The sequence below is a fragment of the Pezoporus wallicus genome, unplaced genomic scaffold (assembly GCF_028554395.1).
Source record: "Pezoporus wallicus isolate ANWC-B61680 ecotype Strahan unplaced genomic scaffold, APGP_CSIRO_Pwel_v1 contig_6732, whole genome shotgun sequence".
NCBI lineage: Eukaryota > Metazoa > Chordata > Aves > Psittaciformes > Psittacidae > Pezoporus > Pezoporus wallicus.
Genome location: NW_026638638.1, coordinates 1,725,307 through 1,737,839, shown reverse-complemented (window position 1 = coordinate 1,737,839; position 12,533 = coordinate 1,725,307). Strand labels below are relative to the sequence as shown.

General features: G+C 42.6%; 1 protein-coding gene across 1 annotated transcript; it reads left to right on the top strand.

The window, feature by feature from the left end:
- Positions 1 to 564: 564 nt before the first annotated feature.
- On the top strand, positions 565 to 11,378 carry IDH1 (isocitrate dehydrogenase (NADP(+)) 1). Its single transcript, XM_057411681.1, has 8 exons — positions 565 to 722; positions 2,377 to 2,668; positions 4,359 to 4,464; positions 6,962 to 7,139; positions 7,623 to 7,774; positions 8,805 to 8,945; positions 9,718 to 9,880; positions 10,385 to 11,378. The coding sequence occupies exons 1-8, from the start codon at positions 601 to 603 to the stop codon at positions 10,476 to 10,478; spliced, it is 1,248 nt and encodes a 415-aa protein (XP_057267664.1). The 5' UTR covers positions 565 to 600; the 3' UTR covers positions 10,479 to 11,378.
- Positions 11,379 to 12,533: the final 1,155 nt, after the last annotated feature.

Here is a 12,533-nt window from a genome sequence, read left to right as displayed (position 1 = left end):
CAGAAAACAAGCTTGTCCAGTATTTATTTTAACAGCAGAAATAAAGCTTTGCTATTAGAAAGTACTCTTGATGTGGCCCTTGGATTTCCTGGGGAAGGAAGCTAATGAAGAAGATGACAATGTGTTAATCTTAATAGTGCCAGCAATATGAGCCTTCATTAAAATTGTGTCTGTTAATGCATCTTTTTCAGAAAAAGGGGCAGAAACAGGCAACTGAACTTAAACTGAGGAACTCTAAAAATGAACAGTGCTTGTTAATTCTGTGGAATTTGGAGAAAGAGTTTAGTCATGCTTTCAAGTTCTTTTGTACAACCATAATTAAAGCTCATGCCCTTTGAACACATACCCGTAAATTTCAGATATTAATCTTTATTTTTACCTTCAGATAGATCTCCCTAGGAGCTGGGGCTTTCAGAAAAATACCACTTAGCATGAAACTAGGGATAAACTGTAGTTATTTTCAAGACTTCCAGGAGGGATCCTGTATGCTATGTTGGTACCTCTCCTAGTTGTGTTGTAAAAATGCAGAATATGTGTATCACTCATGAGTGTTGTCAGTTTTTAACTTAAGTTGGTTTTCTTTGTCTATTACAGCTCAAGATGTCTAAAAAAATCCATGGAGGCTCTGTTGTGGAGATGCAAGGAGATGAAATGACACGGGTCATCTGGGAACTGATTAAAGAAAAGCTGATTTTTCCTTATGTAGATCTGGATTTGCACAGGTAATGGCTTTTAATGACACACAGCCACTTTGTACTGCAATTTGCATGTGTCATTAGGCATTGATTGTGTTTCGCTTAGCACTGAGAGCCAAAAAAGCTCCTCCTGCATAAGTGCAGAGAGACTAAGTAGCCCTTTTGATACTGGTGAAGTTCCCAGCAGAGTTCTCTGGTTAACTTAACTAAGGGCCAGCCTCAGTAAGTACTCTGGAAAGCATGGTGAAACTATTTTGTCAGTCTGGCAGCCCCTTTGGAGTTCCTCACAGTAGTAAGCAGTGAATGTTTAATTGCGAGTTAGCTTTTTCTCTGTACTGTGCCTCTAAGAAGGTCTCTCACAGACAGGGACTGTGTTTTTTATCTCCAATGTCTTAGCTTTCCTGCACCTGAGCAGCCTTCATGGCTTTCTGCAGCCTAAACAATTAGAAACATGGGGTGGTTTAGCTACTCCCTGACTTAAAGCCTAGCCTGTGTGGACTCAGAGCAGATTTATGGCTTCTTGCCATATCTATTTGAAGATCTGCCCAGAGGGCAAAAGGGTGGCAATAGGGCACAGAGTCTGCCCTCATGTTTGTAGGCTTGAGCTTTGCTGCTGATGGTGAAAGCTAAGTGTTGCAATTATTCCCTGAGCCTAGGCTGTGCTCCTATACTCACTTCTGGGGGAAAAAAAAAAAGAAAACCCAAAACCAATACTGCCAGCTGGTAAGGCAAAAGGGACATGCTATCTACTGCATCTGGTCAAAGAGAGCAAATCTCTTCTGTTGCTAGCCACTGACCTATAATTATTAGAGAAGTATCCAGTTGCATTGCTCCTAGCCATGTAGACAGAGGCTTTCAGTGATATTTGCCGCTGCTAAATCCACAAGTCTGACCTCTTCCCCTGCTTGTGGAGTCATTTGTATGCCACCTACATCAGGCTTGGTTCTTGCTGGTGTCGAGAACGAATTGAACAGGAACCCAGCAGCATAATACATGCATGGAGTCTGGAGAACATCCCTTTTCAAAGGGGGGTGGGAGGAGGTAGAGCAGACCCCTGGCTGGGGCAGCACAATAGCTAGATTCATGTACAGTTGGCTGTGCTTCAGGGCTATCCCACACTGGGTAGCTATTGTTCTTCAAAACTATTAAAACAGTAAATGTGGGAAATGTGCTTCCTCTGACTGGTTGAGGGCAATATTGGCAGTTTTGCTGCCAGAGCAGGATTGTGGGTCCATTGTCAAAGCAATTTTTAAGCCTAGCTTGATATGCTCAGTACATGAAGGAAGTCAGAACTCTTCAGCACAAGAGGCTTGAAATAAAGGCCCATGATCATCTGAGGATTGTGCTGCTCCCTACAGTTAGAATCCCAGACCAAAAGCTTCTATTGCAGGAAGCTTAGAAGGAAAAGCAAAGGAGATACTGGCTATGTCCCATGCTGGCAAAGAGCCTCAGCCGTAAATTGAAGCTGCCCTTTTTCCAACCTTCCACTAACTGCAGAAGTGTCAGTATATGAGCCTATGTTTTCTTCCAGTCCAGCAGCATTTACACTGGAAGAGAGATAACTTCAGTTATGGCAGTGCTGGAACTACACCCAAAGGCACATAAACAGTCTGGTTTCTTTCCTCTTAGGTATGGATAAATGGCCTGTGCAGTTCTGACCATCTTTGTGGGTTTATTACAGCTATGATTTGGGCATTGAGCATCGTGATGCTACAAATGATAAAGTAACTGTGGAAGCTGCTGAAGCCATAAAGAAATACAATGTTGGCATAAAGTGTGCAACCATCACTCCTGATGAGAAGAGAGTGGAAGAGTTCAATTTGAAGCAGATGTGGAAGTCTCCCAATGGGACAATTAGAAACATCTTAGGTGGCACTGTCTTCAGGGAAGCTATTATCTGCAAGAACATTCCCCGGCTGGTGTCTGGATGGGTGAAACCCATTGTCATTGGCCGTCATGCTTATGGGGATCAAGTGAGTCACTTCAGTGCTTACCCCTTATTTTACATAAGTCAGGCTTAGTCCTGACTGATGTAGAGTTACAAAGACTTAGACATCCCTGTGCTGCTGCTTTATCCCTTGCACTCTGCTCAGGAGTGGGTCATTGCTAGCACTTTGTACAGCACCTGGTGAAGTGTGAGCACCTGGTGAAGTGTGGGAGAGCCCGATTCTTATATTTTCCTTGGGCAGCGTTGCTGTATACACAGGATATAACTCCTCTAAGTTATCCTTTGCCTCTGCAGAACCCTCCTCCCTATATATTGATGTCTTTAGAAAATATCCTTTACACTGTCCATCTTACTTCTCAGAGGGACTTTCTGGTGGCAAATATTGCTCACAGCAAAACTGGATCTGAGTGATTTTTAGAAGTGGTCAAGAGTTGCCATTGTGGTTTTTTGGTTGGCTGTATTCTTTTCTTGGCTTCGTTTTTTAAATGTGATAGGCTTAAACTTGCACAGCACTCCTGCAGGATTGGTATTCATACTGGGCACATCCAAAGTAAGGAAACATCTTTTATCAGAGCTTTCCTGAGAGAAGTAGTACAAGACCATGGCAAACCTTAGCATGGGTCTTAGTGTAGTGGTCTTTGAGCAGCCCAGAGGACAAGAATCAACCGTAATGTTCTCCATGGGTAATGACATACTGTAAAGCAGCCAGACATGACAAAAGTCTTCTAGAGAAGCAAAGTGCTTAAGTAGACAGGTAAGCACACAAACTGAAGATAAGTCACAAGACTGGCCAGGATGGGAAGGTAAAATAATTACCAAGAGTAAATAATTGAAGTGCCCTGATGGTAGAAGAGAATGGGGTTCAACATCCTTAACAGTACTGAATAATCAAGAAGGTCAAAATCATTCTAGGAAACAGTGGATTAAGGAGGCAGGATTGAAACCCTGCCAAAGCATGAGATTAAAGTGAAAGGAGTAATATAAGAGCATGCAAAGGACATATGAGCAAGATGCTTCTGTAACTTCAGAACAGCTCAGGGAAGCAATTCCATCAATAGGAGGGAAACTGTGAAGAAAGATGATGAATTTAAAGGAAATGTAACCTTAAATAGTACTGTTCAAACAGCTGTGAAGATGAGGCAACATTTAAACTTTAAAAAACACCATTTAAAAAAACAAAAGTACATGTTGGTTCTTCTGAGTCTGTAGCTCAGAAGAGCAAAATGTGTGTCATTTAAAGAATTCAAAGACCTCTTACTACATACTGGCCTGTCAAATATCATACGATGGATAGAAATAATGGCATTTATTAAGGTGCTATATGATGCCACTGTATTCGTAAGATCAGTAGTTGTGATATGAATGGCTTTTTTTGAGGCAGGGAGGGAATCCATTCTACTCACAGACCACACAACACTGGATACTTGCACTTTAAAACTTGTACACCTGGTAGGGCACATACACCCTGCCAATTGATGGGTCCCAAGAATCTGTAAGCTTTTTCCCTTAAAGAGGAAGATTGTTTCTGAAGCAGGCAGACTTGTCCTTCTAATATCAGATAAAATAATCTGATGACCACACGGCTGAGTAAAGGGAGCCTGTTCAGTGTGGGGATATTTGGTACAATTGTTTATGCCCTTCCAAATGCGGGTTGTTTTTTAGGCTTCTGTCTTTCTGATAGATAAAATCATCATGGCTACTTTTGTTTTTAACAGTACAGAGCAACTGATTTTGTGGTACCTGGGCCTGGAAAAGTAGAGATGATCTACACTCCAGAAGGTGGAGGCAAACCGGTCACATATCTTGTCCATAACTTTGAAAGTAGGTATTATCTCTAAGTTGTGATTAAAACTGGGATTTTTGGTTTAATTCAACCTTGAAGTATTGGTCAGATCTGTTTGATGGTAAAATATGACTTTGAGGTAGAGTGGAGAGAAGGTCTGGGACTTCTTCATTGATCTGGGAAGTACTGAAAGTTACTTGAGATCTCCCTGGGATTGAAGAGGCATATCAACCACACAATTGTACTAAACTGGCCGCCTGTCATGCTTCTTGTATGATGACTCTGGTGGAGGTATGTAAGTTTTTCTCTCTGATCAGAGGGGGACTGGCTATGTATACAGGGCTTGACCTAAGGGGAGATAGACTTGAAACTTGCAGGTTTTAGTTTGTCTTATGTAGGCTTGTAGCCTTCTTTATTAAACAGTTTTTTCTTTCAATAGAAATGAGAACTGACACTTACTCTGCAAGTTGGAAAGGAGCTACGACAAGGATGCTCCTGACTTTGTAGGCTCGAGCTTTTTAAACAGGTGCAGTCCCAAAGGTATTGGTGTCCGTCCTAGCAATACTGCTGTGCTGGTTGTAGATATTGCTAGGCCCAGGAGGAAGAGTCCTGACATTGCTGGGCTTTGTTGTGTGGAAACAATTACACACACATTGCTAGAAGCCAGGGTATTTCTCTAAGGGCAGGATTCAGGAAAACATCATACAAGTCCTCTCCCTTGGTCAAAAGGGTTCAGGATTTGAACATGTCTGGTAACCTATGTATGTGAGTGTGCAATGTTTTGTTTCTGGTTATAAAACCATGTAAACCACAGAATCCTTGTTTGAATGCAGTTGGCTTGGCAAACAAGTACAGAGACTGTCATATGACCCTCTCTTCTGTAATACTTATATTTCACTGGCACTCTTGCTCACAGAAGCCTAATAAATCTCTGTCTCTTGTTGCACAGCCTTTCATCTGGAGTTTACCTGCTTCACTGCCAGTCTTAATCTGTTTTCATTTGATAGGGGACTGGTGAACCTGTAGTGGAGATGTCTGGCAGTTCCAGCTGCCTGTCTGATTCACTGCTCTGCATTGCATCAGCAAGAAGAAAGCACGGAAGTGCAAAGATGGCAGATTACTGCTGCTGTTCTGGGGGAACTCCCCTCCCCATAGATATACTGGCACAACAGTTTTCTCCACCATGCATAAGGGAAGCTTGTCCTATTGCTGTACTAATATATTCAGTCTTGACACTGAATCAAGAGAGTAGGCAGTAGGATTATATGATTGCCATGAGGATTGTTTTGGGGTTTTTTTACCTATATGCAAATAAGTATTTGAATGAAATGTAACAGTTGTCATCCAGTAACAACAAAATCATGGCTTCAGATGGCACAGTCAGCTGATTAGAACCTGTTCTGTCCTTGACTCATAATGGAGGCAGAGGGGACAACACGTATTTTCACTGGTAACAACAGGAATTTCATTCCCTGCCAATGTTAACTTTAAATGACCTTGCTATCTTGACAAGCAGATAAACCTCCTGTGGCTTGTCCACTTCATTCTACATGTACGTCCATGCAACCAACATCTGTAGGTCAGGAAAAATGAAAATAACAATAATTAAAAAATCTGGGGTAGAACACAGGTCCATGATAAAGGCACTGTACAACAAACTAGAGAGAGGAGGTGGTGGTAATGAGGTGCTTAAAATTAAGTACACGGTATCTACTTTTCACACAAAACCCAAGAAGCTGGGCTTTAAAGATAACAAAGCTCTTTGTGAGCTGGGCTGTAATTTTAAGGCACTTCCATTCAGGCTGCTGACACACCTGCATTACACAGTCCAAGTCATGTGAGTGTTGTTAGTTTCTCAGAGCTGCCTTAGGACTTTCCATTGCACCCAGATGACTGGCCTATTCTTTTGACAGCTTGCTGGAAGTTAGCCTGAGCAGGTGAAACAATGCTGCAGGGTAGGCCAGATGTGCTGAGAAAATGCAGGAATGCATGTGGCAACTTCTTTATCTGAGCTAGGCAAAGCAGCCTCTGCCTGCTGGAGTTAGTTCTGCGGTGCAGTCAAAGCCTGAAGATACAAGCTACTTTAATGTGGAAGCAAACCCATTTCTAGCTTGACTGAAACTCCTGATCCAAACTGCTGCCTGCTGATTTGATAGAAAATACTCTCTATTACCTATGGCTGGTAAGGGCTCAAGCACACTGACTCTCATCATAGCTTTGCTGCTTAGTCTGGTGTGCTAGTTTTGACAGCTGGGTTAGGAAGAAGCTACTTATGGGTAGTAGATCACAGTATTAAGATGTACCTAGGTGTGAAAAAAATCCACCCTCCTGTCCATGTGCCACAGGACTGCTGGAGCTTTGAGCAGATAGTGCAAAATGAATCAGCTGAAAGAACCAGCCTTAAACTGAGAACTGTATCAAGACACCTGGGGATAACTCAAGCCTGCCTGCCTGCCAGAATATGCTATGGGGAGACTGTCAAATCCTTAACCAAAACCAAATTAGTTGATTCCTATCTTCTTTCTCCACTAACAGGCTGTGGTGGTGTAGCCATGGGAATGTACAATCTTGACCAGTCTATCAAGGATTTTGCTCACAGTTCCTTCCAAATGGCACTGTCTAAAGGCTGGCCCCTCTACATGAGCACCAAGAACACCATCTTGAAGAGATACGATGGCCGCTTTAAAGACATCTTCCAAGAGATCTATGACAGGTATCTAGGGTAGTTCTGTACTTCCTGCTGCAGTGCACAAGTCTGCAGCAGGAACATCCTCCCCAGCTTTGTGAGCTGCTACAGTTAATTCAGCATTTTCAGGCACTCAGCAGCACTTTGGATAGGCTGTGCACCTTCTGTGTCACAGTCTCCCTTGTCCTGCAGGACACAGTATACTCGATGTTTAAAGCTCAGCTAAATGTGTCTGTGGTGTGTATCTCTCCTAACAAAGAGCCACAGATTCTCTATGTGCCTCCTCTGTGTTTTTGAAGCAGACTTGGAGTGGCCTAGCAAAGCAAGCAAGGAAAAACAAATGAGTACATTTCTTTTAAGGCTTTTGTTTGGAGTTATCTGGGTTGTGTTTTTTATTTCCTTTTTACTCTTATCTCTATGCAGAATTCTGCATCTCACTGTGCAGAACTACTTGCACAAATTGTGCAATCCCTGTTTATATGACAAGGTGTTCTGGTTTTTGTTTTCCAGAGAATACAAGTCCCAGTTTGAAGCCAAAAAGATCTGGTATGAGCACAGGCTCATTGATGACATGGTTGCTCAGGCCCTGAAATCTGAAGGAGGCTTTGTCTGGGCCTGCAAGAACTACGATGGGGACGTGCAGTCTGACTCTGTTGCACAAGGTATGAGATGTTCCCTGTTGTATACCGATCGCTACTGCTAGGCTCAGTAGCAGTCTCTTGTGACCACATATCATATCTGATGTAATGGCCCAGGAGGGTTCAGAACATACATTTTTAAACCTGTGGCCAGTCATGGAGATATCAGGCAGGCAAAGAATTTCTGATTTCACTTTTTCAATAAATCCATTGAATGTAAACTGTGTAGTTCTTTAACAGATGGCAGCTCCTACCAGTGTCATAGCTGATATCTTCCATGAAAATGGAAAGCCTATGTAGACAGTTTAAGTTGACTAGTGGTGAGCATACTGGCAGGTGCCCTGTAGCTAAGTAAGGAAACCTCCAGGACCTAAAGCTACCTATCAGATGCAAAGAGAGAGATTGATACGGGTAACTTTACAGACTTGTAGTGCTTGATCAAAATCCTAACCACGCTGCATGGTGCCGAAACAAATATGGATTCAGGACAAGAAGTATGACTTTATGTAATGTGCTCTTTCTAAATCAGTGCCTCCCACAGAACAAGGATGTGTGTTGGACTGCTGAACAAAGAAGCTTTCAAAGACATAGATCTCTGAAACATACAGGGTTAGAATTTATATGAAGGTCCAGTTTTTCCAGCTTATGGTTCCTTTCACTAGAGCAGAAGCTCTGGATATGAAGTAGGTTTGTTCCCTATCATTCTATGTGCAAGATATTGATTTGCAGCCCAACACTAGTTATTTAGGATTTTTTTGTTCTCGTACATCTTTACAGTAAAAATATGTCCAGCAAGTTAGGTGAGAATACTAACTTTCTTGAAATAGTGCAAAGTGTCTGTATTTCATGGTTCAGCAGCACTTTCTGTTCCAACGAGATGCTATTTTGACGTCAGGACTAGCCAGTTAGTTGCAGCAGCAGCATCACTGTTTTTTCGGGAATACTCGCATCAAGGTTGGGAGGATGTAAAAAGATTATCGGATGGGAGAATTAAGGGAGATTTAAGGGGGCTATCCAAAGGAGACACTGAACTTTTTAAACTTGTATTCTGTAGGCTATGGCTCTCTGGGGATGATGACCAGTGTGCTGATCTGCCCTGATGGCAAGACTGTTGAAGCAGAAGCTGCTCATGGCACGGTTACTCGTCACTACCGCATGCACCAGAAAGGCCAGGAAACCTCCACTAACCCTATTGGTGAGCTGCTTTTCACTGCCCCTCAGCAATCTCCACACCTGAAAGAACAGGTCTGGAGCATGCGCATCTGTATCTTTTCTGCAGAGAATTGCACCACTGAGTGGTGAAACTGGTAGTTCATAACGCGCTTCTCTTCCATGAAGACATCTGCAGCCTGGAGCAAAACCAGGCTGGAATGGAGTGTGAGCAATAAGCTACACCTAACCTAGCCTTTGAGACATACTCTCACTTTTCAGCAAATGATGGGTTTGTAGCCACAACAGCCTTAAGGTTTAGGTTGGTCATTTTTTATTTTACTCCCCTTTCTGATTCTTCAAAAGACCCAGCCACCTCCAAAACCATGTATATATTTGAAGTGTAAGTGCACCTCAAATGGGACATGAGGAAAAGAATCTTGTACAATTGCACAGGGACCAGAGTGTAATTGTAGTACCAGGAAGAACACTACACCCTCCTTTCATATGGGCAACTTTATGTGTAACTGGAGTCCTACCACCAGTCATTCTTTCTGATTTGGGCAGGAACAAAATAAGGTAAAATGGCACACACACACACACAGATTGCTGAGGCAGTATGTAGGTTTGGGGGTTTCCTTTATTGCTGCACAATACAAAGGATGCCTGGAGGAAGGTAAGTGTTCTTCTTCCCATACCAGATTTTATATCAGTTTTCAGTTTTATTATTAAAAAATTACTACCATTCTACATGACAACTTAGAACAATGTCCAGGGAGTTCTAGACAGACAAAGTAATCTATTGTGTTCTCTCCCAGCCTCCATCTTTGCATGGACAAGAGGACTCGCTCACAGGGCTAAGCTGGACAACAACACTAGCCTCAAGAACTTTGCAGTTGCCTTGGAAGAAGTCTGCATTGAGACCATTGAATCTGGCTTCATGACAAAGGACCTTGCTGCCTGTATCAAAGGTCTCCCTAAGTAAGTGTATGAAGTAATCGGCTGTGCATAGAGGATGTTTTACTTAGTGTTTCTGAACAGCATTTACTGGAACATTATTTTAATATGGTGAAGAATTGCTGAAGTCTGGCACAGAACAGGGCTTGTCTGTGACCAGTGCTGTACAAACAGAAAACGAGACACTCCCTGCCCCAAGCAGCTCAGTGTTGGTTGCTCTGTCCTTGCTATTGTACCAAATGCATGGGGGGAAGAGGAAATAAAGGAACTGTGAAGACTTCTCTTATGACAGGATGGTTATATTTGCCAGATCCTGCCCTGTCTATTTATTAGGATGGAGACCTCCTTAACTGTAAAATACCACCTGGCTACCTCTCTCTGGAGCCTTCTGGGGGACAACCCCACCAACAACCATCCATCAGCCTGTTGAGTAGAGCTCTTGTTTTTAGAGGCAAGACTTGTGCTTGGAGCATTTGAGTGGCTTTACAACTAATGTCTGCCTGGTTTTGTTTTGTTTCTCCCCCTCAGTGTCACACGCTCTGATTACCTGAACACCTTTGAGTTCATGGACAAGCTTGCTGAAAACCTGAAGGGAAAGCTGGCCTCTCTGCCTAAACTTTAAGGCACAGGTTCTATTCAAGCTCTTCTAACAAAGCATCTCCCATTTATACCAGAGTGTAAGTAAGTGGCAGTGTATCACACTCTGTTCTGTAACATTTCAAATACTAGATGAAAAAAAATGTACAATTTTTTAAATGTTTAAAAGCTCATGTTTTCTTAAACCCCTTGAGGAGCTGCTGGGCTAGGCCTTACTTTTGCTAAGCAGCTAAATGTGATAGTATTCAAGCTCAGTGTGGGTCTGGATTCCTAGTGTCATTTATAGCAGACCTGAGGTTTCTCTCCGTGACGTTACTGATCTGTGTTTCTTTTCCCTCGTCTCTCAGACTGAAAGCCAGTCTGTGTCACAGCTCTGGTCAAACCAGTGGTGGCTTACTGTCCAACAGACCTCAGAAATCAGAACTATCCTGATCTCTCCAGTCCTGTCTGCTGAGTATGAAGTGAGTTCACAGGGCTCTGCAAGGCCTACTGCAGCCCCTCTTTTACTTATTTTTTTGTGCCAATCAGAACATTGTATCCTGATACTAAGGGATTTCATCCTATTGCTACAGCCAGGACTGTAACATTTGAGAAAGAAGCACTTAAACATGCTGGAAAAGAGCCCTGTAGGCTAAAGGCCTAATAACTCCATGCTGCAGTGTCTAAATGCAGGCCATGCATTTAGTTATACTCCAACTGACTGGACGTGAAGCATAGGAATTTTTACCCCTTCCCCCACCCCACAACTCATAAAGGTGCAAAACTTTTCTCCAGCTACTACTTGTCCTTTCTGTTGTGATACAGCATGTCAGATTATGACTGTGAAAAACTATTCCATCCATGGTTTTATTTGGGGTTTGTTTTGTTTTGGGTTTTTTTTTAAGATTATTTTAGTTGAGACTAAAATAAAAGCCAGCTAACACTCTGTGTCTCTTCTTCCTTTGTGCAATTAGCAGATACGGGAAAATTCTGCCTCAGAGATTCCAGTACCTTTCAGCACAGTTCAGCACATGCTGGGACAGAGGGTTGGGATGCAATATCAATACAAAATCATTTTTCCCTTCTTAGAGTAGCAGCTGTCACTGTGCCTTCAGTATGAATGAGCACAGTACTTTGCTGTTCTGTTCTTAACAAAAGAGTATAAGAAGCGCAGGTGAAAAAAGTCCCATTGCTGACTCATAACAGCAATGGAAACAAGCAGCAGGAATAGGTGGAGATCTATGTTTCCATGTCTGGCTTCTGACAGCAGTAGTTCAAAGGTCTGAGCTATTACTTTTTGTGCCATACTCAGACAGGTCATACTAGAACAAATTCTGTCATACTGACAAATTCTGTTATTTACCAAAAGTAAATCTATTTACCAGGAATACTAGAGAAAGCTTAGTACATTTCAGTAATTAACAAAGGAGGGCATTTTTACATTTATACTTCTTGTTTGTTTTAATGACTTAACAAGACAGCTGAAGTGTAAACAATGTAGTAGCATTTACCTGACTGCAGATGCCACTATTCTCCTTCTGTACTAACAAAGTTTCCATTTTCTGGAGGACTCTACCTACAGTGCACAGCAAGACCCAATTTATCCTGATGGATGTTTCTGAAGTGCTGAGGAAAGGAACACTTGTCTCTATACTGGGAGAAGTAGTTAGTCATAAGAACAGAGCACCCCTCTCTCTGCTCTTCCATGGAAAAAGAAGGAACACCTTTCCTGCTTCCAAGGAGGCACGTTCCCTTTCTCTTTACTACTAATACAGGGCTGTCCAGGGCTTCAGTAGTCAACCCTAAACCTGACTTTCCAGTGGACTGCTCTACCTGGAACCTAGGCCATCCAAGCCTGGGCTGCTGCAACCCTTTCATACCCTTTAAGAAGCCCTTGTAGGTACCCACAGTGCTGGAAGATCAGCCCTTCAAGATGTACTTGCCACAGGCTTGTGCAGAGCATGGTAGCTGGCTGTGGTGGCACAAGCACTTGCACACAAAGACTTTGCTGACAAGCATCCAAGCATTTAAAGGTGGAGGATGGGGAATAAACATCACAAAGTTTTTATACTACCCAGATAAGACAGGACACTTTATTTAT

Bases quoted from the DNA above. Each gene is read 5' to 3' on its own strand.
- IDH1 (XM_057411681.1), top strand. From the start codon at position 601: ATGTCTAAAAAAATCCATGGAGGCTCTGTTGTGGAGATGCAAGGAGAT. The intron at 7,140-7,622 runs GTATCTAGGGTA...TTTGTTTTCCAG, and splicing joins TTCCAAGAGATCTATGACAG to AGAATACAAGTCCCAGTTTG. The intron at 8,946-9,717 runs GTGAGCTGCTTT...GTTCTCTCCCAG, and splicing joins AACCTCCACTAACCCTATTG to CCTCCATCTTTGCATGGACA.